Consider the following 27,206-nt stretch of genomic DNA (forward strand, 5'->3'; position numbering starts at 1 on the left):
TTCTTACATTATGTCCTTCAATATCTATACCTGCTTATCCCTAGCAGGATCGCAGGCGTCCTCTGGCCTATAGCTCACATTGGTAAGAGGCAGGGTACACCACAGGGCTAACACCAATAGGCTATTACGGACAAACAGGATAACATGATCACACTCACAATTACACCTACTGGCAGCTTTAGAGTCACAATTAGCCTAATCTGTGTTTTTGGACTATGGGAGAAAACCAGAGGACTCAAAGCCTTCTTGCTGGACTGCACCAGTGTGCCACCCTTTTCTTTCACTTGCCACCGGCCTACTAGATCAGTTGTCTGCTTCAACACACACATTACAGCCAGCAGCCTCTCAGCACAGATATTGCCTCCTACACCAGATTCAGTTATGGTGAATTCACAGTGCAGCAGTTGTCAGTCATTGTTTTCATTGCTTACCTTCAGATGGCATCTTGCCTGAAGCTTGAACAAACATCCATAAATCACCACAGATGTTGGAAGAAACAGCTGGTGAATGCAGCCAATCTGTAATAAATAATATTAATGTAATAGGCTTTGTTTCTCAATGGATTTAGTTTTCTTTTTTCCAACTACGTTGCTCTGATAGATTCTCTAAAGTTTAGCTGGTAACCTCACACATAACAGAATTTAAATGGCTGTGGCAATATCACTTTTTAGCCATTTAATATATTTCAATCTCAATCACAGTGTTACTAAATTTGATACTAATGCTGGCCTTTTGTGTGCAAACTTAGTTTAAATAAGTTACTAACAATTACTGAAGCCTGGGGGATATTTTTTCTGCCTTTCCGATCATCTCAGCTTCACAAGCCATTTAAAAATGGATTTTGTACCCACCCACCCAACACATGAAAGGTTTATATAACCTGAGCCTTATTTCTAACTAGCTTGTTTAATGTGTGTCATCAATTTGCATGTTATGAGTTACATTAATATTCAGCCTCAGTAGCGTGTGGATGAACCATACACAGCTACAACAGCCTTTGTCGCAAGTCAGACAACGGGGTTGTGTTGGTCACTCTGGCACAAACAGCACGCCCAAGCTGATCCCACAAGTGTTCAATGGAGTTGAGGTCAAGACTGCTGGTTGAAGAATGGGATGCCATCCCACAGCAGTGTGTGACCAGGCTGGTGACCAGCATGAGGAGGAGGCGGTGCCAGGCTGTTGTGGCTGTGTATGGTTCTTCCACACGCTACTGAGGCTCCTGTTTGTGAAATGAATAAATTGTTCAATTGCCAATATGTCTTGTTTCTTCAAACTTCAATCATCCCATCCACCAAACACCAAACGAGTCAATGGCAGAATAAGCTGTTTGGCAGAAGATTTGGCAAATTTTTACCACAGAGAAATAACCTACCAAACACAAATTTCCTTACTTTTTGTGCTAAGTTAAATACGTAAATCCAAAACCATGGACCCTACCAAAATTATCCAAATATGTGGACAGGAGAATCTGGGGGGAAACGTGTAGGGTGGGCATGCTCTACACACTCCGACTAATGAGGGGAATAGGGAACAGGTGAGCAGGTGGGCGGGGAAGGTCAGGTGATGGGATTGGCAGGAAAGGGGTTACTACAGGGCGGGAGGGAGTGACTGTAAGTGGGAGTCATGTGACTGGGACAGGTGGGAAGGTCTGAGGGCATCTAGTGGGCAGGTAGAGAAACAGCAATGAAGGGGTCTGGGGAACTGGGAATGTGGCTGAAAAGAGGGACAGAGAGAATAAACACAACTGAGGCAGACGTGACACTGTAAATAGTTCACTGGCTAGTTTTACAAGTAGGCTATTCACCGTTCGCTAAAGCCACGCCCCCTAGTTACTGTTACTACGCCCGTCAAACAATTGAGAACCAGACACAGCCATGGCTGGGTTGAGCTCCATACCTGTTGGTATAAGTGATTGGTTTTGGAGTAATGCAGCGGACATATCCTCCAGGGCACGATAGAAAGGGCTGCAATATGCAGTGGAGGGATATGTTCAATGACCTCAACCTCTTGCTAAATTATCTGTGTCGATAGCAACATGTGCTTGACAGGCTAACAGCCGGTCTCACGGCAGTTCGTGTAAATGTCCACGTTATTCTTAATCTATTGATACGTGTTCACGGAGACTTTATTCTCGTTTTTTACGTGTAAATGTAACATTATTTTCTCGGGGAAAGGACGCCGGGAGGCGGCCGAAAAGGTCGCTCCATAAGCCGGGAGGCGCCCGCGAGGCGGCCCGCTGGGGACCCGCTGGATGAGGCGGCCGGGAGGCGGCCGAAAAGGACGCTCCATAAGCCGGGAGGCGCCCGCGAGGGACCCGCTGGATGAGGCAGCCGAAAAGGTCGCTCCATAAGCCGGGAAGCGCCCGCGAGGCGGCCCGCTGGGGACGCGCCACAATAACGGGATGGCGGAGGTTTGGTTTAGGAATAAACTTACGGGGAAAGGGCGCCTTAAACGCCGGGAGACGTGCCGCGGATTTTCGGCTTTTTATATTACTCCCTACCATTTTTCGTGCTGTGGCCACAAAATACGCTTCACATTTACACAAACTGCCATGAGTTAGCTCGCTAGCTTTACTTACCTTGGAGCAGACATATGTAGCTAGCTATGATTATTAATCTTCGAGGCATTTAGCTGTGAGTGAGGTCTCCCACATTGCTTAATCCATTGTCGGCATCTTTCCGCTTGGGTCTTGGGCTTTGGAAAGGTGAAAAAAAACGTCCCCTCCCTCTAAACTTTTGGGGTACCTGGTGTCAGACTTGCAGGCATAGACAGTATATAAGCTTGCAGGTGCCATAGGCGCATCGTTTCACCATCTTGCTGAAATCGCAATGTTTGACGGGAGTCCTTCTCCTTAGTTACAGTTGCTGAGCTAGGATTGGACGAGGACAGTTCGAGGGCGGGGTTTTGCGAACGGTCATTACTATCTTAATTCTCTGTGGAGGGAAAAAACAACGATTTCACTCAAGGCCTCATACCACTTTAACAAATATCCCGTCAACAAAAAATCATGGATTATGACTCTGAATACAGGTGATCATTGTGGTTGTTGTCCGCTAAAATAAAAACTAGCAAGCTGACAAAAACATAACAAGCCAACAAAAAACAAGTGATATACCATAAAAAAATAGCAAGCTAACAAAAAATAGCACGATAGCAAAAGCAAGATAACAAAGTCAAATAGTATAACTGTTTAAAAAGTCAGATTTGTAGGAGACTTTTACATAGACTTTTAGAGACTTTTAATACAAATATTATGATTTGATTTATTATATATTATTATTATTGTTATTATTAATAATAATTATCAATAATAATATGAAATATGAAATAATTTAATAAAAAATATCCAACTATGCTGGCCAAAATTTGTGCTTTTTTGTCAGTCACAAATAACTGTATGAAATATACTTTTGTAGGTGTATAGTTGTTTCAGATCCCCTTCAGCCATGAGGATGTGGTGGTCAAAGGGGAATAAAAAAAAAGCTGTACATTGCACTGCATCCTTTTTTCTTTTTTTATGATACGTTTTTTATTATTTTTATATTTTTGAACGCACAACATACAGAACAAACAAATACAATCAAACAGGAACCAAAACCCTCCCCCCCCACCCTCTGCAGTCTCGACAAAAACAAAACAAACCAATATACAAGAAAACTAAAATCACACCTTGCCTAGTCGCTCTCTTCTAATTATTGTGGCGTTGAGGTCACCAGGACCGATACCTGGGCTGCTGCGTTTCTCCATAGGTCTATAGTCGATGGCTTGGCTTTGTTAATCCTTGCTGTAGAGAGCTCAAGCATAACTATGTCTAGGAAGTACGCCAACCACTGTTTTATACAAAGCGAGTGGGGGGGGCAGCATTGAGCTATCATTTTTTTGGTTGCGGTTGAGCCGGCTAGGCAAATTTTCTTCTGTCTCCCAAGCAGGTGTAATTTAGAGTTGTCATTAAGTAACGAAACAATCAGTTCAGTAGGAATTCGACATCCTATCACATCAGATATTATTGATGTTGTTTTATTCCAAAACTCATGCACCTGTTCACACTCCCAGACCATGTGTAGGAACTGCATCCTTTTTTCTCAGAGACAATCATAAGATCCCCTCCAGCGTTTCATCCAACCAAAGATTCTTTGGAGCATTTTTGGAAATCCGGGACTGCAGAAAAACTACTGATGATGTTGAGGATAGCCTACGGTTATATTACATCATTTGGTGCTCCACTGTGATTTCCAGATGTTGTCGAAATGGCTATTGCCATCATACAGTGATTGAACAATGATTTATGCAATTTGTAAGAATGTTTATGTAGCTAAACATAAAGTTACAGACACGCTGATCATATGTAATATGTTACATTTGCTGTATTTTTATGTTTAAAATAAAGTTTGGATATTTAATGCAGATTTTACACATTAAACCATTTTTATTCTATGGTTTAAAGCACAAATATTTGGATTGTAAGGTATTTGGAAAGTACGAAAATTATGTTGATAATAGCAAGAAATCAATCAAACTAATACCTGATGACATGACTTTACTTCTTTATTCACAGGAGCTGAATGATGCATGCAGTTAGATGTTCTCTATCCTCATGAATAGATGAGCATCTTGCACCAAGTGGATATTTTATCATTGTGTGTTTGAATTACATAGCTTTTCCATTTTTCATCCCTGTGTTAATGTGCCTTCATTTTCTGATTGACCAACCCCAGTAATCATTGTATCTCATCACAACATTGCTCCTCATCTTCTGCTGCAGCTCACCAATACAAAAGATCCAAATTAAACAGAGACTCATCACAATAAAGCCTGGCATAAACAGTATGTTTTTGTGCTTGAGACCATTATTGCCCCATCCTTTTTCCGCACGGATGAAATTACACGCAGTAGATTATGACAGACATCACTTTGTATCATATCATGTGCGGTTGGTATGTGGTTTTCAGAGTGACAGCACCACAGAAAATGTAGAAAAAGCACCCACATGGTCAAGTTAACCAATTCAAAGGAGATGTCATAGCAATCACCGTGTTACTGTAATTAAATGTAGATTGAATCAAGTCCATTTTCATGGTACCGCTCATACAATTTTCAGTTGATACAATTCTAAAGCAGCCGTGGCAGATGTAGATCCTGCCGTCTGTTCTAATACAGTGTGCTGAATGAGCAGCTCTGCTCTGCAGAAAATAAATTGGATACAATCTGAGATACTGAGAGTATTACAGACCGATTCCGGCTGAATATCTTAACACATAATGGCAGCGAGAGAGAATTAACTGATCTTTCTTGCCTATTGAGGTTCTATGTGTCAGACTGAATAGAGCTACAGTACACATGGTGGAGGATCATCAGTGGAGCTGAAGAGTGACTCCACACTTGACTGCCCAGATTAAGAGAGTGACAGGGACCTATGACTGCCTAATTCAATGGGGGCACTCTCTGTAGAAAACACTTCATTCTCAACAATGTCACTTTGCTCTCCTGTGCGATATATGCTGCTATGAAGTATTATACAGCCACAGAGGAACACCCCCGCCTTTTTACTTCCATTCAGCAAGAAAGCAAGAGATGTGTTACGAGGGCCAGGTAGTCATCCATTTTATACCATGCTAAAAAAAAAGATGACACCTCTTCTCACTCATTAGGTTTAGGTGACTTCTTTGACTTTTTTAAGAGCTTTGATTATCAGCAAAAGGCTGATCATTTTAAAACGATCGCCCCAGTGCTTATGGGATATCCACATCACAGACAGCTAATGAATGATACATCTGAGTATCCCTTCATTTCTTTTTTCTTTTTTCAAAGGGAATCACTGGGATCCGGTTTGCCAAACATCAGAGGTGCTACATCAGGACCCAAACTAAGAAACTACCCACAGTGGCAGAGGTGGAGGCTGAGGACACAGAGTTACTGGTACGCCTCCTCCCTCATCTGTCTGTACCTCAGACTCTCTGTAGTCCTACAGAGGCTGTTATGCATATAGTTGGGAGATAACCAGAGTAGAGCTCTGTGAGCACCACACAAATCCTCCGTCTGTCCATCTTATCCTATCTCCCTCACCCCTCTCACTGAAGAGTAAACTGTGGTTTGTGGTGCCTGTGAAACTGTCAGAAACCCATAGCATCTTTGTGGCTCACATCAAATGGTTTTTGCTGTCAATCTTGAGCCAATGTAAATTTTTAATCATCACCTCCAAAGGCTCTACCCAAATAGCCTAAAGGGGAAGGGTGCAGGAGAGGTCTGAGTGAGAGGTAAGCCATTAAAATGGTATTTCTTAAAAGACGATTTCTTTGTAAAATTCACGAGTCTCTCTCTCCAAGTTTAGAGTGATTCTCTGGATTCTAGTTGTATGTGAACTTCAGCAAAAGGAATGGATGAAATTCAATCAATCAACATTCTCAATTTTTTCAATGTCACAGTGCAATTCACTGAGTGGGCCGTATGTTCAAAGAGAAAAATCCCTCTCTCAAATGTCTCTGCTGCTGGCATGCTCTCATTTACATTTCACATTGTAGCTGGGAAGAAGTTGCTGGCAAATATCTGACGCTGTTCGCTCACGGCTTCATTTTAAAAACAGAATAAGCCAATTGTCAGTCCTAGCAAAACCCAGTTTTAGTTTTAACTTGAAGAACACAAGCTGTTACACCCAAAAACCAAAATATGTTTTGTTTTTCCTCTTATCTTCATAATGTCTGATCCACGTTTACAGATACTAATTGCCCAGGCACCACCATATGTCCATGCCATTCCTGTCTTCTTTTGTGCACTGTGAAGCCTAATTGCCTTAATGCACAGCTTCAAAGTAAATCATCTAAGACCAGGAAAGTGAGTACGGCTTATACCAGTAGCAACGGAAGCCCTAATTATTACTGACATTAATAAAATATATTATTCTATACCATGTTCAATAAAAAGGTGTTTTTATGTTATTATTTACACTAGGTTGTTCTAATCAATAATTATGAATAGTCATACACAGCCCTGCCTTATGAGATGACACTGATTTACACTTAGCAAGGAGCCTTGAATCAACTGTAAGACTAAGAAGTGATAACCAGGCAGCCAAACACACAACCCTGTCTCCTTGAAACTACATTTATTTACTACTAATGTGTTATTTTGAGTGGGGAAAATATAATTGCTGCCTGAACTTATTTACAGGCAAAGCTTGTTTGAGTATCTGTACCGCATGCATAGGGAGCTGGTTAAGGTGGATGGTGGGCGTACAAAGTGCAGGACTTTGATTCCAGAGTCCTGTGAGTGATTAGGTTAAAGCAGTGGTGGAATGGGGAGTCTGGAGGGCTCACCTGATTGACCGCAGGTTCGGTTCTGGCCTGTGGCCCTTTGCTGCATGTCATTCCCCCTCTCTCTCCCCTTTCAAATCTTCAGCTGTCGTGTATAATAAAGGCCTAAAATGCCCAAAAGAATTATTTTTAAAAAAATAAATAAAATTAAAGCTGCAAGCAGCGTTGGACAGGCCCTTGCGCCTCTGCGCACGTCTGGGTTACTGGCGTACGCCGCTCCTTGCGACCATGCATTTGCGCGGCACTCAGACACCGCAAATCATCATCAATGAAAAGGGAACTCCCTGCTGAGTTCAATGATACCTCACACCAGACTCTATGTCATACAGTTTATTAGCTGTGAAAGGGGGCGTAAAAAGTAAAGGGCGTAAAGCATGGGGGGCGGGCCAAACTATGACCAATGAAAACGGAACTCTCTGTTGAGTTCAATGATACCTCACACCATAGTGTACAAGAAAAGGGTCATTAGTTATTAAAGGGGCATGGCTTAAACATAGGGGGCGGGGCCAAACCATGACCAATGGCAAACAAACTCTCTGCTGAGTTCAATGATACCTCACACAAGACTCTACATTAAACGGGTCAAAAGCCATAAAAGGGGGCGTGGCCTGAGTACATGGGCGTAGTTAAAGTATAGGGCTACGGCTCAGTATCACAAGTAGACCCCACATTCTAAGTTTCATGTAAATCGGATGATGTTTGTCATATAAGGCTGTTTTCCTGTTGCCAGCGGGGGGCGCTATGACCAAAAGTCAATATTGGCCTGTAGGTGTCCTCAGGCCTGGACTCTTGATTGTGGGAAATTTCAAGCAGATATGACAATGTACACTGTAGTTACAGCCACTTTCTCGTTCATCGCTAAACACTCAAAATGGCCCCAACGCCACGCCCACACCGTTTGACGAAAAAGTTTTTCTTTTAACAACTTTTCATCCTTAACGTCTTAAAATGGCACAGACCAAATTTGAAGTTGATCGGATTAAATCTCTAGGAGGAGTTTGTTAAAGTACGACATGTGGAAATGGCCAAAATCGCACTAATTTGGAACTTTCAATTCAAAATGGCGGACTTCCTGTTGGGTTTAGGGTATAGCTCCAATGACGTTGTTTGTACGTCTTGACATGCTACAAGTTTTGTGAGTCTACATTAAACGTACTGCAGGGGCTCAATTTCTTTAATTTTGTAGGGGGCGCTCGGGCCCTAATAAAAATAAAAGCAGTGGTGGAATGTAACTGAGTACATTTACTGAAGTACTGTACTTTTTACTACACTACATTTGTCTTATAGCCTTAGTTACTTTTCAGCTCTGTCAACGAGCAATGGCACTCAGTTGACAGTTCATTTGTTTGACATTCAAAACGCGGACATAACACTAACACCCCAACTTCGTGGGGGAAACATCGCAACAAGTCAGAAAACACAATCACCTTCAGTAGTCTGTCACTGAGCTCCTGTGTTCCTCTAGTCTGCTTCACTTCAGCTTTTCAGCCCCGTGACACAGATAAGCCACACCCACCCCAGCCTGGGGGCCAATAGAAACCAACAGGTTGATTACTATATGACGTGACAGGAGGGAGAGTCAGTGTCTGGGTTCCGTCTCAGGTTTGTTCCCACCGAGCTGATTACAAGCCCCCCCTGACAGTACCTAGAATGAGACATGAGAGAGGTATGCAATACCTGAATAGGAAGGGATGAGGGGAGAAGGGAAGTGCGATGAAGAGAAGTGGGTAGGGATGAGGTAGGAAGGAAAATGGATGAAGGGAAAGGGAGGGTGGGTCGAAAAACGAGGCAGGATGGATTGAACAGGTGATTAAAGGTATGGTCAGTGGTGTAGTCTACGTGATACACAGGTATACGCAGTATACCCACTAAGAAAGCTCCAGGATTTCCATATACCCACTTAAAAATGTGCAGTGACATGTAACAACATACTTTCCATTATATTCTTGATATATTTTGAATTGTCATCTGTGTTTTCCTTCGCATAAGCTAAATAAAGGGTTTTCCACTGTAAATGAGTGCATGAAAGTGTATAAGAATGCAGGAAATGAAGTCTCTGATGCTCAAAATTTCCCTGGGGGATCACACCCAGACCCCATATGTCCATTCTGGTCCATATATTTATATAGTACAGTATACCCGCTAAAATACATTAGACTAAACCACTAGGTGTGGTTGAGGCCTGGCCACCACTCCCAAACCTAAGTTAACTTCCAGTATAACTTCATAATAAAGTACTTTAATTGTATAACATCTTTAATAATTAAAACTCTCTGCAAGAAACTGATATATTTCCCAAAATGTCAAATTATAGTAATTATTCAATTCAATGCCATACATTATTTTGTGTATAAGGAAGTTTATTTTTGTCATTACTCCAAATATAATATAATAATAAACAGTGACCTTGGCATGGTTATCACATCAGACAGCGGCCCCTGATCCGTCCTCTGTGAGAATCCACCCACGTGTGACACTGGAGAAGATCAGCACAAGTTCCTCCTCAGGTGGTGAAACGTATGAAGCTCAGAGGGTTTAAAGCCAAAAACGAATAGTTCCTAGCTTAACCCAGCCACAAGCTTTTAGGAGAGAGCGCTCAGAGCAGCCGCGGCAGGCTTTAGAGCCGAGGTGAAAAACAATGGGAAAAATTGCGGAAAAACTGCAAGCAGCTGATAAGGAAATGCAGCCCCTGTGAGGGAGAACCAGGTGACAAACATGAATTGTTTTCCAGGATTTTTTCCTCTATTTTCAATTTGCCTCCCCTATGAAACGTCTGAGGGAGTAATCCCTGAGCTTCAATCCAGTCCCACCAGTCTGACACGGAAATCGCCATCCACCTCCCTCACACCCCTTAACATTGTCAACTGATGCTGCTTGCTCCATTAAACAGCCACTTAATATGGATGACCAAAGCTCACCCAGCAACCCAAAACCTCCCACTCAGACAACAACTGCAAACAGAAAAACTGCAGAGGATGTGAATACACCAAAGTCCTGCAAGCACACAGTATGGTTTGTTTTGTCTCATCTTTGTCTGCATGAAGATATGAGCTCAATTGATGACAGGGTAACCAGTGGGACTACTCTGCAACAAAAAACTTCAGTTCCTACAGTTGGTGACGTATTCAATCATAAAGCCTGGTTACACCAGCTAAAGCACAGCAGTGTCTTTCCAAAAGAGTGACTACTACTTGCAAGGATAGTTTGTAAACTAGTAAAAAAAGAAAGCTAACCGCTAACATGCTAACCAGCCAAGAACTTCATACGTTTTTTTCTATTTCTATTCTATCCAAGCTAGCAAACTTGGTAATTCTCAACTAGCATTCAAAAGATGTATTTGTACAACCAACTGCAGTCTCAAAATTATCTGTCAACCCTGTCGCTTTTGCGGAGAAGTTTATGCTTCCTCAGAGAAGGGCTCAATACAACTGGACAGTGCCATTTTGTACTCTTTCTCTGTCTGTCCCCTCAAAGGTCAGCACTGTCAAGACAGTTTGCTATTTGTGGTGCAAATTTGCATGTCAAAGTTCACCAAAGTTGAACTCAAAACGGGAAAAACTGGAAAGCTTTACTTTGCTCCCACGAGCAAATCATGTATAGGTCCATCAGGCCTTTATTGCAAGGTCACTGTCAGTTGCTTAAATATGGGTGTCAACTAAAATTCCCCACCTGGTACTCTGCATAATGAAACCCCCTCCCTGTGTAATGTACAGTATGCTACACACTGTTCATGAGAAAATATGTGTTGATCTCTGGCAAACATAGCTCCACTTTAAACAATGTGTCACGTAGACAGTGTTTCCCCCCTTGGGACACAGTGGCAAGAGAGGGTAAATTCATTAACTAGAGCACAACTGGTGTATAATTAAGTTGTAAGCACTGTGGGCAGAAAGCATACATACACCAGGAGCAGGCCGCACAAAACAAATTAGCATTATTCCCAAGGTCCAATGCTTGATAAAAAGTTGCTTGTGCCCTAATAATATATCATTTGTCAATATCAAAATAGAAAAGCCTTTCAAAACTGTGTATAAACTGGAGGACTATAATCATGTTGTCTTTGTGCTTGTCAACTGGCATTTAGAAATCCCTGCCCCATACTGACCTTTCCTACTTTCCCCCCCCAGGCCCTCTCCTGCAAGTTATTGGAGTCGTTTCTCAACTGTGAAGTCAAAGTCATGTTGTGAGCCCCGTGTCGTGACCTCCATTTACTTTCAGAGAAGACTAACTTGGCTTCAGCGGTTAAGAGGTCCAATTAGAGAGTGCTGTTTGTGTTCCTCGAGCGTGATTTTAATTTCTGCAGCCACAGGAACGGTGAGCCCACCAGCTCATTGCCAAAGCACCCCCTCCGTCGTACTACCACAACCCTGCTACACCTGTCCTCCGAGTCATCATTAGTCTACTGGCCGGCACTTAAAAGTCTAGGAAGTGTGTCTAAAGCTTGGGCTACACACCTCCTTCACCCAAACACAACAGAATGTGCTTAAGTCTTTTTCTTTCTCTCTGCAGGTCACGACTGTGCTGCTCAATGACAAACAAGAAGCAGCATGGAAAGCAAAACTATAATTCAAGCGAGAGTGACAGGGGTGAACATGAGGGAGGGGGCACGACCCAGTATAAATGATACTTGCTCCTACTATAGCCCCAGGATTCTACGTCAAGCTTAACTAATGTGCAATTAAGCTTTAGACTGGGAGAAAATCACCTTGTAAAAACATTTGTCAAGTGAACTGTTTTTCTGTTCTGGGTTGCTAATTAACAAGGGAATGGGAAGAGGGGTTTGTTTGTGTGTGTATTTACATATACATGAAGAAAATAAATATCTGCACTGTTAGGGGAGAGCATTACCAAATCCCCTTCATATGTCTCTATTAGACAACACTGACATGTAGTCCCTATCATTAAGCAATAATAGTTTACTTTACAGCTCATGAACTACAGTATCAACAAATTAAGCACACTGATAGTGCTGGGTGCCAAGCGAAGCATTGCGGTGGAGGGGGGGAAAGAGGCAGGGGGGAAGGGGGAAGGGGGAGGAGGGAGGAGAATGCAAGGCTTTATTGTGTCTGTCACATTAAACGATATTGCAGCCACACTCAGAGTAATGAAGACCACTTCTAAAGTCATTTAAAAGTCAAATCATCACTGTCTGTGAATTTCAATGATGTATGATAGAAGGAGCACGCCGCAGGCTTGAGAAGACGGTGAGAGAGAGAAAGAGGAGGGAGTCAGGGCAGTGGGAGTCAGAAGTCAGGAAGTTGCAGCCCTCTCAGCGGACAGAAAGGTGAAAGATGAAAACGGTGACACTGGAGCTGCTGCGTTGCTCAGGGGAGGAGAGCGCAAATGCAGGACTATATACTTTGTGTGGAGCCTGGACATTTTTGCAGGCTCTGACATGCTATGTTGTGTGTGTGTGTGTGTGTGTGTGTGTGTGTGTGTGTGTGTGTGTGTGTGTGTGTGTGTGTGTGTGTGTGTGTGTGTGTGTGTGTTCCTCGCAGGTGGAGACCGAGGCCATGGATATGGATATGAAGGTGGAAGAGTCCCAAGTATGGGTTCCTGCCGAGGAGCCCATCGTTAACCCAGCCTTTCTCTTCAACTCTAAGATCTGGGAGATTTGCCAGGAGCTGCCCATCCACTGGATCCATCCCTCTCCTCTGAGCGGTGAGAGCAGAGGCCTCTAAATGCAGATTATTAACACTCTCGCCAGAGGGCATCCCCACAGGCTATAGGCAGGCCCATAGGGACCACATGTTTTCCCGACCACATTAAGCATCCAGCCCGGTCTACTCCCTGTGTGTTTGGAAAGTTGAGAGACTGATAGCTAGTGGTGAAAGAACCATTCAGATCCTTTACAGTACTTGAGTAAAATTATAAATAACAGAGTGGAATTACAAGTACACTGTTAAAGTAAAAGTACGGAGGTGTTAGTAGCAAGACTACTTAAATAATCAAAACTAAAAAATACTCATTATGCAGAACAACCCCCATTCAGAGTGTTTTAATACATATGTAATATCAACGTGTAAGCAGCATTTTAATGTATAAGGTTGAGGTGAAGCTGATGTTAACCGGTTAATATGATGATTATGTTACGTGTTCTGCAACAAATGTGAATTATGTAGTTATGTGAGTCAGGAAGTTTTTTTTTTTTTCAATTAAAGAAAATCAAGCTGAAAGTCTAGTTAGATTATCACAACCTTAGAAATCATCTTTTTAGAAGTGAGTAGTTTATTTTATAGAATTTATGTTTATTGAAAATCGAAAAAAGGAGGATGAAGCCACAATATTAATAGATGATGGATAGAGTTTATATTGAAAATGTATCAGAAATCTAAATGTTGAGCGTAATTATGGATCATAAACTCTCTTGGAAACCTCACGTAGCTTATATAAAGACAAAAGTGTCCAAAAGTATTTACCAAATCTGAACACAAAAAGTACAGGATGTTGGATTATACAAATGTTGAAGCTAAAGTGTAACTGTTGTACAAGTACAAGTACGTCAAAACTGTACTTAAGTAAATGTACAGTACTACTTAAATTCCATTCTAGCTGATAGTCATCTGGAGATTTGCTTTTTAGGGATTTTCCTCAAAAGGCTGTGTAGGCTTTACTAATTAGGATCTGTGGAAAGTGATTTTATGTTAGTATCACAACAGCAACAAAATCATTGTTACACAGAAGCATGAAAAAGCTTGGAATAAATTCCAGAGTATTTCTCCTGAATGTTAGTAATTAACATCAAGCCACTGGGAAAATAGAGTGTGCGAGCCAAAATTTAATCTAAGAGCTTTACTTCAAACAATAGAAAAACTGTTGCAAGAACATAAACAGCTCCTCTCTTTCCCGCTCTCTCAGATGCTGAGGTTGGAAATGTGGATGCACCCGATGCAGAGGTTACAGGTCAGCGTTTCACCCGCGACGTCCTGGACCACCCTGCCGTAAACGACTACGTAAGTAGGCCCCCCCCTGCGGCACATCAACCAGGGCCACACCACGATCTACAGTAGAGCCACTTCAATCAGCTCCAGCTCTGCCTCGACTCTTTCTGCATATAAATCGCTCACTAATTGATGTTAAAACTGACTTTGTGCACCAGAGGGCATAGCAATTGCTCTATATATCTGTTTAAGTAAGGCCAGTTCATCGAAGACTCCCTTAATGTCTCTCCATTAATTGAGAGGAATATCCAGCCTTTCAAAGGCAGAAACTTGTGCCTACAGCGCCCCGTTAGTTCCTTTTCTCACTTCCTTTTTTTCTGAGGCACTATGAAGGAGCACTCTCAAGGTCACTCATTGCTTCACAGATGAGTTACGTTTATTAATAATGCTTTAATTATCAAAGCGTATAAAATGACTGGAAAGGCCAAGTGGCATATTCTGGTGCTCTGATGTAAACCGCTTAACACTGTATGGTTAATCATCCCTGACTGACTCTGAGGGAAAACCACATAAACCAGTATATAACACAGGAATTGTGCACGCATACTGACACAAAAAAACTTGTAGTTGCATACTAAAGATATCAGAAACATACACAGGTGCAACGATATCCCCCACACACACATTCAGTACTCACAGGTGAATAGCCACTAAAGCTAAATTCAAGGATAATGAGTCGGGCTCGGGGAGAGACACACAGAGAAATGAGACGTCCTATAATGTTGACATTTGGCCCGTCCCAGAAACACCTCTCGCTCAACTTCTCAATTCCCCTCCCCCCAGCCTCCTGTGTCTTCTCCCTCATCATCTGCGGCAGGAGATGCAGTGCTATGCAATTAAAACATACCAGGGGATGAAAAACTTGTCTCTCCTTTTGAAGCATTCTGGCACTATCAGCTGAGTAATGCATACCACTGCAATCCATTCCAGCAGCACATCCAGGCTCTGTTTGTGGGTCCGGCGATAACAAAGGCCTTTGTGGCCAAGCAGAGGGCAGGCAGCAGTCTGTAATTGGGAGTCTGAACTCTCGCTTTTTCCAGTGGGATGCCACATGTGTTAGCCAAACCTTTTTCTTTTTTTTTTTTGCTTTGTCCAGACCTCATGTTAATGTGCACACAGTCAGAAAGCAACCAAGCACACACACACACACACACACACACACACACACAGTCTGCTGCTCACACTATTTAGCTCTCTACCTACATCCTTTCATCTATCATGCTCACACACGTTGACACATAGTAATATGCATTCACTTCATCTGCGTTTCATAAGTCTGAGTTTCAGAACTCTTCACAGTTCACGTCTGGAAAGCAGAATAATCGTTTGAGCCCTTGTGACAGAGGCTGACAGATATATGAAAGTGACCTTTGCCACAGCTGCCATGTCAGAGTGCAGTGTGTATCAGAGGTGGCCCTGGACATTTCCAACTGAATAACTACCATCTGACAAGGCTGAAGGGATGGTACCACTGTCCTTGACCCATGAAGCAAGGAGGGGCTTCCAATATGAGTTGACCTCACATACACATGGAAACATGTTTGGCGTGTGCTTCTGCCTGCATCAAAGTGTTCATATTGTGTGTTAAACTTGGACCACACTCAGGGTCAGGCTAGATGGCTGTTAATACATAACACAAGTGTAAAAAGCTGAAGGAATTCAAATCCATGTTTGCAGGAGCTGTTTGTGCCTGCAGAGAAATCTTTACACGGAAGCTAAAGCCCCTTATCACTCTGGTAAACAGGCAGTGTTTACTGAAATACATGGCTATCTCCTCATTCAATTACATCCAATTTCATTGTCATTAAACGCCATTGTGAGATGAAAATCTGAGGATCAAGCGGTGAGGCAGTTCTATGTTTTGCGACCGTCCTGTACCTCTACATAAAAACATTTTTTTTTTTTTGATTGAAAAGCAGTCTATGAAACAGAAATGTTATCTCCGCTGTTTTGATCCCAGAATGAATGTGACAAGCTCTGCTATGAGATGTAATACCACATTCAGGCGCGTGCTTCAAGCTCATGAAGAGCAGTGATCAGTGTGTGTGAAATAACACCAACAAGTGTGGAGATTAGAGGAGTCGTGCTGTGATTCATTACATCTTATTGAACGACTGACGCAGTTTTCTACTCTGCAGACTCATTCATATCCAGCACCTCATATTATGCACATAGGTGTCTGTGTGTGTGTGTGTGTGTGTGTGTGTGTGTGTGTGTGTGTATACGTGTGCCGGAGTGTGTGATGAAATCAGATGCATCAAGGGGGTAATGGCTTTTACTCTTCATTAATGCTGCTTGTTTTTGAGTGACTGCCTCAGATTTCCCAAGGTGAACAATTCTTATCACTGCAGCATCCCACTAGAGACGGCAACACCGAGCCAGAGTGATTAATATGTACCCTCCGTTTTAAAAGGATAGCTCTGATTAATTGTCTTTAAGGTACAATGCCGCCTATTGGCTGTTTGTTTTGATAAACGCAGCATCATTTGAATAGAATAATTTCTCCATTTTCTGAGCCGGAGCTCCAGATTTCATAACATCCCAGTTTGGGCTGCGAGGAGCAGATAAGATTATCATTGGTCCATTGACAGCTTTCGTGTTGTTTCTATAACAGATTGCTGCCTGGAAGCTGATGACCTGAAACGTGACTGAAACAATAAATCATTAAAAGGCTACCTGCTCTTGTCATAGTAATGAATCAAACCCAGCTATCCTAGATATCATCTGTCGCACCCTGTCTATGTGTTTTAAGTATGTCTCACGAGTGTGTAATTTTACTCAATTTATCATAGCGCACATGAAATGCATGGTGTACATTTTATGAGTCATGCTTATGATGAATTTTTTTGTTACTTGATTATAGCTGCTACATAAAAGAAAACAAATAAAATGTGTGTAAAACCACTCTGATTGACTGCCCACTGACTTAGAGTAGATGCAAGAAAACCTCTAATTCCCACTCTTAATCTAGCTGGGGACTGAAGAGACTCAGCCATGTGCTCCTGCGGGTCCTGTCCTCTTAAACAATTCCCACACATTTTTTTATTCCCAGGAGCGGATGTGTTTTGTTCTGCACTATTGCATGTAGCTGACTCACTGTAAGCACTTGTATGCCAGTTTGTTCTGAACGTGAAGTCATCGTCTGCTGGATCCCAGCAGTTTAACGAGACAGCGCCGGATTGTCTCTAAGGATTCATTTACTAAAAGAGATTGAAATGTGGTCAAATGCACACTGAGGGCAGCTGCGGGGTGAGTTAAGTGGCACTTCTCCGAACCCCATTTGGAGTTGCTCTTGATCAAAGGCATGGCACTCAAACCCCCCCAACCCCGAGTCTATGAGGGCATGAACCAACCACCACAATAGAAAAATCCAAGGGCCATTAATTCTACCCAATTTACCTTTCGTTTGGGTTTCATTTGGCCCCTCAATAAATTCAGAGGCAGCCAGCAAGAGCAAATGAAAGAATCCTTGTTAGGCGATCATTACTCTGCTAATTGCTTTAGGAATGTGCCATGCACTTAAAGTCAAGGTCAGGGGGAGGCCGCCAAGACGTGGGGAGCTCTAATTTGAATGCTCTACTGGAGGAGGGTCTGCCATTTTGGTGCAGTGTGTGGGCTTCAGTCGAGGGAGTTAAGAGGTCAGAGATGAAAGAAATAGTGTAATTATGCTGGTACCTATCGGCGTTAGAGTCCCTTTGATTGAAGATAGTACTGGTAGAGAGGCTGTGAATGCTGGATTCAGAGATGGGGCATTGTGAAGCCATGCTACCTCTGGTATAATAGAAAGGTCAAGGGTATTATATCATGTTTTATGCTCCCGCAGCTTAAATCAAGCTCACTCACTCTGCCCGCTATCTTGATCTCTTTGTCACAGTCATCAAGCATGGCACAACTTTGCATTTTCACAGACATCAATTCTGATCTTTTCACTCCTGTTTGGTTTTTACATATATTCTGCTGACCTACAAGCAAAACAGGCTCATCAATTCACGCCATACCCTCCTCTTCTTCTTTTTTTCTTCTTCTCCTGCCCTTGCCTTGGGAGGACTGGCATTTGTCATGTGCGTGTGATTGTAACCCTGCCCATTGCTGTGTCCTCTGCAGAGAGACATTGGAATCGAGCTGGATAACCGTCTGGATGACAACGGCTACTGCTGCCAGTACTGTCGCCGTGGTTACCGCTACTGCCGCCGCTACCACGAGCCCTTGGGTGGCTTCAACCCGTGGCCATACTACTACCAAGGAGGCCGGGTCATCTGTCAGGTTGTTATGCCGTGCAACTGGTGGATCGCCCGCATGCTGGGGAGGATCTGAGGAGGGCGTGTGTTGTCTGGGATTTAAACTGTGTCATTGTAGGTTCAAATTCTCCTGTTGATAAATATTCCAGACCACTCTGAGACCAAAGCAGTGCATTGCACACAATTATTATCCAATCTGAAAGTTGGCCCACAGTCTAAATGGCATTTGAAGTGTTTTGATTCTTTCTTAAAAGGCATTGCTCGTTTACAGCTGTCTAATTTCCTTTGCTTATCTACCCATTTAGTATTCTTGCTATTTGATTCTGTTGAATGGGTGCAATTTAGTTTGGAAGATGTTACCAGAAACCAATCTGCTCTAGCACTCTGTCCTGACTTTGTCATGCATTCATTTTTTTTTTTTACTTCATAGGTTAAAAGACTTGTTCTACTAATACTGTATGTATGGAAACGTACATACAGTACACAAATATATGCAACAGTCTGGGTGGTGCTATCACATTAGCCATTTACCTAAATATATATGTTTTGTCTCAGTTGTTTGTGATCTGTTTAATTTTATTGCTTAAGCAAATGAAAAACCCTCTCTATATCCACGTACAATTTGAATACTATATGCAATATATTCAACTTAAAACAAAATAAGGGAAAGAAACAAATAAGCAAATTAAAATAAGATAAAACATAATTAGAGGAAGTTTCCTTCTGGCTTTATGTATCAGAACAATTTCTTTTATCTGTTTTTAATATCATGTTAAACTAAGGAGGTACATTATAACGGACCTCAGCTGTCTTTTGTGATGCAGTTGCTGTTGTCTTATGCTTCATTGTTTTCCCTCTTGTTGCAATCCACAACATTCTTTAAATAGTGCTACTGTTCAAACTGTTTCTTCTTTGCTTAGGCAATCTTAATCTGTAACACCACATCTCAATCTGTCGAGCTGAAATAACACTCATCTGAAAGTAACAGATAAGCAAGTGAGATAGGCATTTGCAATTGATGTTCTGTCATCAGAATAACAAGGTGCATAAATGCCCAGGAGTATTCAAGCGATGTGAGATATTCAAAAGTTAAACAGAGAGACAAAAATGGAGCACTTGTCATAGTTTGCTTTGAAGGCTTCTGTATGTTTCTGTGTCTTTATGAATTTCTTTCCAATTAAAATTTCATTTTATGAATAACATGAGTTGTAAAATCATATGAAACAATGTGATTTGAAAGCTGATGTGTGGGTTTGAATCTGACTCATGCAATCCATAAGGCTTCCTTGTCTCTTCTCTATTAGTCCCATTGCTCATTAGCAAAAACATTTAGCATCAAATTGACAAGAAGAAGCTAGACGTGCATGCTTTTATTGTTTCTATTTCATAACCCGAGTCTCTCTTGTGTATCTGATGCATAATAATGCATTGTTTACAGTAATAAAAGAGCACCTCGCCTGCTAAAGGTAAAGCTGGATGATGACTCATATTGGCAGTGTGATAATAATATCAGTGATATCAATATTTGGCAGTGAAATGGATTATGTGAAAAAGGGTGAAACATTTTACTGTATGTAAATGTTTTATGGATATGCTCTAAATGGAACTCAGACTGCAACCTTATTGTTATTTTTAAATCAATTATGTCAATAGCCCAAAGCAACATGTAAGTAAAAAATGAGTTAACAAATGCAATAATTGCAAACATACTTCAAATAAACTGACAAGTGTACAGCAAAGCCTCTAGGCATTTCTGAAAAGTTCATAAAATCATTGTTTATATAATTCATTTCTCACTATGTCCCGCTTATCACATCAAATAGTTGAGTGTTTATTGAAGTGATGCATACAGCATGCTGCTTGCTGCTGCTTTTGTAGAGCTTTTGCTTTCACAACATTGGGAAATAGTGTAAAGTGTTATTCTCCGTAAGATGCTGTTAGTTGTCTATCTACCAATGTCTCGGAGGACTTTGAGGACTCTTTTGTGTAGTCGTGAGAGCAAATTGCCGTGGAAACCCTGAGAGTCGGTCTGAAAGGGATGGCTCACCCTGACTGGAGAGGCTGATACAGATATTACAGCTGGCTCCCTGAGAGCTTCTCATGTCTGATGGGACAAAAGTCCAATATTAGCCATGAAAGTCAAACTTTAAATTGCAGACGTCTCATAATTAAAAATCATCATGGAGGAGGCCCAGGAAAGGCAGTGGGTCGGGGTGATACTGCAGTTGTACCTTTATGAAAGCCAAACATAGATCACAGTCCAGTTGTTATATGCTGAAAAAGTGCATTCACATCTTGGTATGTGAAACACAAATCTCCAGAGATCACGCAAAAATGAAAGCATCTTGAGGAAACCAGTTGAGTCTAATCTACAGCAAAGATCTACAGCTTTTGAAGCTGCTAGCATTCAGTGTTCATGGTTTCCTTTTCAAATAAAATGTAAATAATGTGACGTTAAGTAAATGAATGTAGCTTAGTTACCAAGATATTCAGCAATTGCCTTCAAAGACCACTTCAAATATGTAGAGGGAAGCAAAATAAGGCAGAGTCGCTTGAAAAAGTTGTTTTGGTTTTTCTTCTGAAAATGCAAACACTTGAACTATTCCAAATCAAATGATCTTTGATTATTAGTATAGGGCTTTTTAATACCCTTACATCTATATAAATGAAGATTAATTTGCATTTATACCCTGTATGGTTTAATACTGTCTACATTGGATATGAGGCAAAATAGTCTTGAGTCTGTGACAGTAAACACCTCCCTTGTAAACCAGAATGAAAGAATATATCATTTCAAATGAAGCCCTGCACAATTTTTCTCATGCATTTTATACACTGTCTAGGAACCCCCCCTCCAGCACTTGTTTATCACTGTTTTGATGGAGAGCAAACAACATCGACTACTCTGCAGGAAAAACAGAGATAGCGAGCGTCTACCAGGTTGGTAAAGTTCAAAGGATTTTGCCTACCTGGCCTGAGGAATGGCCACTATCATTGAGGCTCACAAGTGAATGAATTCCTTTTGTTACTTATAAAAAAAAAAGCAGTGAAACTTCACTCCCAGCTGCTTATTTTCATTTCAAATAATCTCTCGTTCATTTAGATCAATGAGTTGCTATTCTGGGGCGGAGGAGAGTGAAAACCAATGTATGAGGAGTGTCTGTATTTAGATTAGTAACCTGAAGGAATAGCTCTCTCCAATCCAGACTGAGGCTCAGGCTCTGCTCAGGACATGTGTATTACCAGTGCCATCTTGTGCAGAGAGAGGTGTACTGCTGCAAAATCAAACCAGCCGTTGTTTTTCATATTTTTTACATTTTAAAACTATGTTACATCGCTGTAAATACATTTACTGTTGATTCTCTGAGAAAACCCTCACATTTTAAAAGAGGTCTATTTAAATCTGACCTTGGCTGCAGGTTGACAAATTAACAGACTGCATATTGCTGCAATGGCCATGCGTCTGCCGTCATCAACTCCTTTTCTCTGTAATGTTGCAGTTGGTCCGGTGACCTGATGGTTAAATAAGCTCTCCCTGTACTGTTCCTGCTACAGGCTGGAGGCACAATAATGTCAGCCGTCATCCTTCAACTGCTCCCACTGTGAGAGGCAGCATGGCACAGCAGTAAACACTCGCGCTGTGTCAGTGGCTGCAGGCGACACAGAAATAGTCCTCCTCTCCCAGGACCAGACTCTCGCTCCATCTTCAGGGTCTCTGACTCACTAACCAAAGGAATAGCACTGACATATCGGCTGCTAGTAGCCCCTCATTATTTTAGTAATCCATAACAGCCTCCTCTTGACATATGGCAGGTGATCGATGAACCGCTGAACAGAAAAGCAAAGTGTCCGTTTAATGGAAGGTTGTTGGTCGGTGATTTTCAGACTCATTTCCAACTATATACCCAGCTGCAAAAGGCTCAGGAAGAGGTTTGTTGGAGTGAAGAAGGTTGTAGTGGTGGCTGTCTGTGTGTGTGTGTGTGTGTGTGTGTGTGTGTGTGTGTGTGTGTGTGTGTGTGTGTGTGTGTGTGTGTGTGTGTGTGTGTGTGTGTGTGTGTGTGTGTGCATGTTTTTAACCCTATGGCGAGTTTAGATTGTGTGGTACACAGCTGTGCATGTGCGTGTAGACAGAGCTACCACAGTAGGCAAAACCTGCTGCCAGACAGCTTTTTTAACACCACCAAACCCCTTCCTCCCGACACACACACACACACACACACACACACACACACACACACACACACAGTCAATCCAAACCAATGCACTCCCCAAAACACACACACACACACACACACACACACACACACACACACACACACACACACACACACACGAACATAACACATGCTCTAACAGAATCAATCCAAGTCAGTAACCCTCCCACATGGCAGCCACAGCCTAAACGCACAAACACACACACAAACACACACTTCACTCTGCAAGCTGTGGTAACAGACTCGGCTGTCTTCAGTTCTGGGCATGTCACATGCTAATGAATCCACCCACAGCAACTGGAGAAGCAGTCCTCTTCAGTACAGTCCAATCAGTCTCTGGCCTGCTAATGGCTCCAATCCAGTTCCCTCCAGTCGTGTTTTCTTTCTCTTCAAATGCCATGTGGTTGAATGTCCCTCAAAGCCGCAACAACCCAACAATACGACTTTGAGGCAGAAATGCTTCATTTCCATTATCTCAACAGAAGAAATTAATTGACATAGTAACCCCTTGCGAGCTATTTGTTTCCAAGTTTAATTTAGTTTTCGGTTTTTCATTTTTTTCAAAATGTGACTTGAGTGACATTTTATCTGTGCCTCACAATTTCAAAACCACTTTGTCTGCAATAAAAACAACAACAAAAGTGGTTATTCAGTAATGAGAATTTTGTTTTTAATTAGTACATTGACTTTTTCTTAAAAATCTACTCTATATTCAGTATAAGGGATGCAATTGACAACCCCCAGACAATAGAAGCAACTAAAGATAAGCAGTGGACATACCTCAACATCTCAGAGACAACAAGCGTTTGGAAAAAGGCAGGGCATATATACGGGAATATACACAACCCCCAAAAAAAGAAAAGAAAGGCAGCAAATCCCCACTCAAAGACAGATTTCTATGCAAATGTAACCCAGTGTAATTATTGATTGTCAAACATGTGCATGTACTTAAACAATAAGTATACATTCAGAGTGTCTTTGCAGACCCAGAGCCTGTTGGCTGATGAGGGGTTGTAAAGCAGCGTTTAACTCATGTCCTTTAGATGCCAGATCGGATGGAGGTCAATATGTCTGAATGTCCTCATTCTGCAGCTACAGTCTGGGTGGAAAATACAACAACCAATTTAACTGTGATACCTCTCAGGATCAATATGGCTTCATCCCCGGCCGGACAGAGGGCCCAATCGGATGGCTAGCCTGAGCGGTACTTAACAAAATCGGACAGCAAATAAAGAAGGCACAGACTGGACTGACCAGAGACTAGGAGAGGAAGAGGAAAGAAGATGTGAGGAAATGAGAAGTGGAAACGAGAAAAATAAGAAGAGAAGAGCAAAAGAAAGGAGACTAGGCCAGAGAAAATGAGGGGAGAGGAGGAGAGAGGAAGAGAGGAGAGAGGAGAAGAGGAGCTTTAAAAAACAGCACTGGTACGTCTTTGTACCAAATAACTAAAGAACTTGAGATATGATTTCAGACAGATTGATACATTTGGTATCCAGAACATAATCTTTTTGAATGCATAGTCCCTAATGCTGTTGAAAAAGGTAAAGAGGTATGTCTGTTGAAAAGAAGGAACCAAAGCACATTCAGCAAATGTTCAAATCAGACACACAACAGAGGATATCTACAATAAGAGAATATAACAGTGGAATAATTATGCTGCACTGAGCACTCGAGTCCAAAACTCAAAGCTGATTATATGGAATACTATACAAATAAAAAATGTTGGTCTTAAAAAAAAATACCAAATAAGCTTTCCTGGTATTAAGGTTCATATTCTTTGTATTTTCCCTCATGTTTACACACGTAAATAGAAGACAAATGTGCCTTTTTTATACAGAATTTAGAAATTCACAAAATAAATAAATTCACTATGGCCTTAAAATTGAATCTCAATTGTATATTATATGTGTATATATATATATATATATATATATCCATATATATTCCATTTCAACAGGATTTAAACCTTGGAGCCCCTAAAGCAGAAGCTGATAAAATCGGTTTTATCCTGTGTATTCTTTCACTCCGTTTGTGCCTCACTATCTTGCTGTGCCTCCAGTTTGCAATTCTATACAAACAGTTTTTATGTTGGACTGTCCTTGGTGGACAGAAAATGCCCATTTCCATAGTAACACCGTGTTTTAAGGCCAGGACTAATAGAGAGTGAATGCATTGCATACCGGTTTTGTTTATATGAAAATAAATGAGTAATACGTTCTTAAAAGTCTGAAAAGCCATTTAGTCCATTTTTTATCTTATTCCCAGACGTTTCCGCAAAAAGGTCTTGATTTGTATGAACTTCCTGTAAGGCACTCTTCAATTAAACTCTGAGATGCGTATTTCTTTTCCTCCGCTGTGACACAGCATCCAAAGTTATATGTTGTTTATTTTATTTTTTTAGACACACGTCACCTGCACGTTCTCAGAAGTCTGAGTTCATTGCACCATTTGGCATTCAGTCCGCAGTTTTGGTTTGTTGCATTCTCCTCTTCAAACGTACAAGTCCAATGAGATTCAAGGTAAGAAAATGACTAACTGGCACATTTGGTAGACAGGGATCCCTGGTTTATCCAATGGCTGTTCTCCTGGAGGGGGAGGTTGTTGTCTGTGTTTCTGTGCATATGTATCTGTGTGTGTTAATGTCTATGGAAAAGTATCCCAAATCTGAAAAGTGACTCTTTAGAAAACCTAAACCCTCCCTTGATTTTTTTTTTTAAATTAGGCACATAGTCACAAAATATATGAGTAAACAATAAATCCTGAAGCTGAACTGACCAACCTTCCAGAGGAACATGCTGCAAGATCCCTCGCTCTGATCTTTGATCAGATCACTGTGGTACAAAAAGAAAACATTAAGTCTGTGGTCAAAATGGATTCAATTGCTGTTTTTGGTTCAGCTTGTGTCCTGCAGCCCTAAGCCTCTGCAGGCTCTGTCTTTATCTGGACAAAGTTTGCAGGCAATTGGACAGACAGTGGCAGCTCCTGCAGGCCTTTGATTCCCTGCTCAGGCTGCAGAGACATCTCCCCACGCACTTCCAGCTCCTCTACAGGGGTCAGGCCCTCACCGGGGCTGCTGCTCTGGGAGAAATGTCCATTCATTATAGTTTCACTCGCAGCCTCATAGCCCTGGCTTTGACTGGTATCAATGATCACAGTCCTATACTGCAGCTCTGCTTCCCCTATCTCAATCTCTTCTTTGTCAAAGATATTTGCCGCCAGTGATGGATCACCGTTCACCATCGACTGGAAGTAGCTGGGGTCCAGCATCTCCTCTTTGACATGCAGCCCTGAGAAGTCGCTGGATTTGAGCACAGTGGCAATTACGGTGCCTGGCTGCTGTGCCACCATGGTCTGCCCACACGTTGTGTTGATGGTGACCAGGCGAGGGAGAGTGCTGAGGTTAGAAGCAGTGGAACTAATGACTCCTGGAGGGGAAGTGCAACAGGAAGAGGCAGATGAGCCCATACTGGTGACCAAGAGGTGCTGAGATAGGCCATCCTGCAGGCTGTTGGCTCCACCTGCTAGAGAGGCCGTCTGGATGGTGAGCACATCTTTACCACCTGCTGTGGTGGAGGGCATGGTGTGGAGAATAACCCGAGGGGGGGAGGAGTGGCAGGAGTCCCCGTTGGCCATAACCGTGGTGAGGGGAACAGACTGAAGAGAGCCGGGAGATGTCAGGACCATAGGAACTGATGCAGGAGCAGTCATGGCCCTGAAAAGACAAAATTAACTGATTATGTACTTGCGTTTCTTAATCTTCTCTGACGTAGCTGTTGTAATTAAATAATCAGTTTGTAGCTTGGCAAATGAAGAAAAGGATTCTTTTTTAATGGAACCCTATTTAGAAAGTTGCCCAGTGCACAGCTATGATCTTAAACAGCAGAACTAATGCCCTTATTAATATAACAAACTGCGTTGTCAGCTGAACTGCAGAAGTCATTATTCTCCTTGATTCCTAAGTGCAGACGACGTTTAACAGCTTTAAAAGCCAGATGACTGACAATACATTGATTGTGCAGGCACTATAACAACTAAGAAACTAAGAATACCAAAGAGCTGGGTCAACACATCAACAACTAATGAGCATTATAAGATTTTATAAAGGTAGTTATGTACTGCACGGCTACTGGATTGGATTTTACATGTTTTGTTGTTACTGTGTCCATTCCTCCACATCAAAGGTTTGAGCAAACAGTTTATCTCAATTTCTGAAAAGCTGACAAGGTTTCAAGATATAATTGAATTCCCTTTCAAGTTGCAGCCATTAATAAAATGTCAACATGGGTTGAGTCATATGATGTGAATTTGAAGTGTATTTTTATGCATGTGTGTATGACCACCAGATTTGAGTAATTTTATGTGTCAGGGGTTCTCAAATTAGTGAATTTCCACGGGCACCGAATAAATAAGCTTCAGACCTTAAACACTCACGTGAAAAGATGTTTGCTATTAAAGCATCCGGTGGGTTTGGAAAAGATCCTGTCTGATGTCTGATGAGGTTCACAC

At 41.9% G+C, this 27,206-nt stretch overlaps 2 protein-coding genes and 1 long non-coding RNA gene across 4 annotated transcripts in view; 1 reads left to right on the plus strand and 2 right to left on the minus strand.

Annotated features, from left to right (window-relative positions):
* Window positions 1-2,823, minus strand: part of LOC114562309 (uncharacterized) — a 202,891-nt gene extending 200,068 nt beyond the window's left edge. Inside the window, exons 1-2 of the long non-coding RNA XR_003693488.1 lie at window positions 2,579-2,823; window positions 432-518 (exon numbers count right to left, since the gene is read on the minus strand). This is a non-coding gene — a long non-coding RNA (uncharacterized LOC114562309). The remainder of the gene's footprint in view (window positions 1-431; window positions 519-2,578) is intronic.
* Window positions 1-19,683, plus strand: part of tnmd (tenomodulin) — a 56,050-nt gene extending 36,367 nt beyond the window's left edge. The window contains exons 4-7 of the mRNA XM_028588640.1: window positions 5,809-5,916; window positions 12,806-12,968; window positions 14,166-14,260; window positions 18,353-19,683. Of these exons, the coding sequence (XP_028444441.1) occupies window positions 5,809-5,916; window positions 12,806-12,968; window positions 14,166-14,260; window positions 18,353-18,562 (576 nt within the window). The 3' untranslated portion in view covers window positions 18,563-19,683. The remainder of the gene's footprint in view (window positions 1-5,808; window positions 5,917-12,805; window positions 12,969-14,165; window positions 14,261-18,352) is intronic.
* Window positions 19,684-23,212: 3,529 nt separating this feature from the next.
* The window catches only part of elf1 (E74-like ETS transcription factor 1), a 41,572-nt gene continuing 37,578 nt past the window's right edge, over window positions 23,213-27,206 (minus strand). For both annotated transcript variants that reach the window (XM_028589964.1, XM_028589963.1), the window contains one exon: window positions 23,213-26,412. In XM_028589964.1, the coding sequence (XP_028445765.1) occupies window positions 25,614-26,412 (799 nt within the window). In that variant the 3' untranslated portion in view covers window positions 23,213-25,613. The remainder of the gene's footprint in view (window positions 26,413-27,206) is intronic.

Source organism: Perca flavescens, chromosome 10 (genome assembly GCF_004354835.1).
Source record: "Perca flavescens isolate YP-PL-M2 chromosome 10, PFLA_1.0, whole genome shotgun sequence".
In the NCBI taxonomy this organism is placed as follows: domain Eukaryota; kingdom Metazoa; phylum Chordata; class Actinopteri; order Perciformes; family Percidae; genus Perca; species Perca flavescens.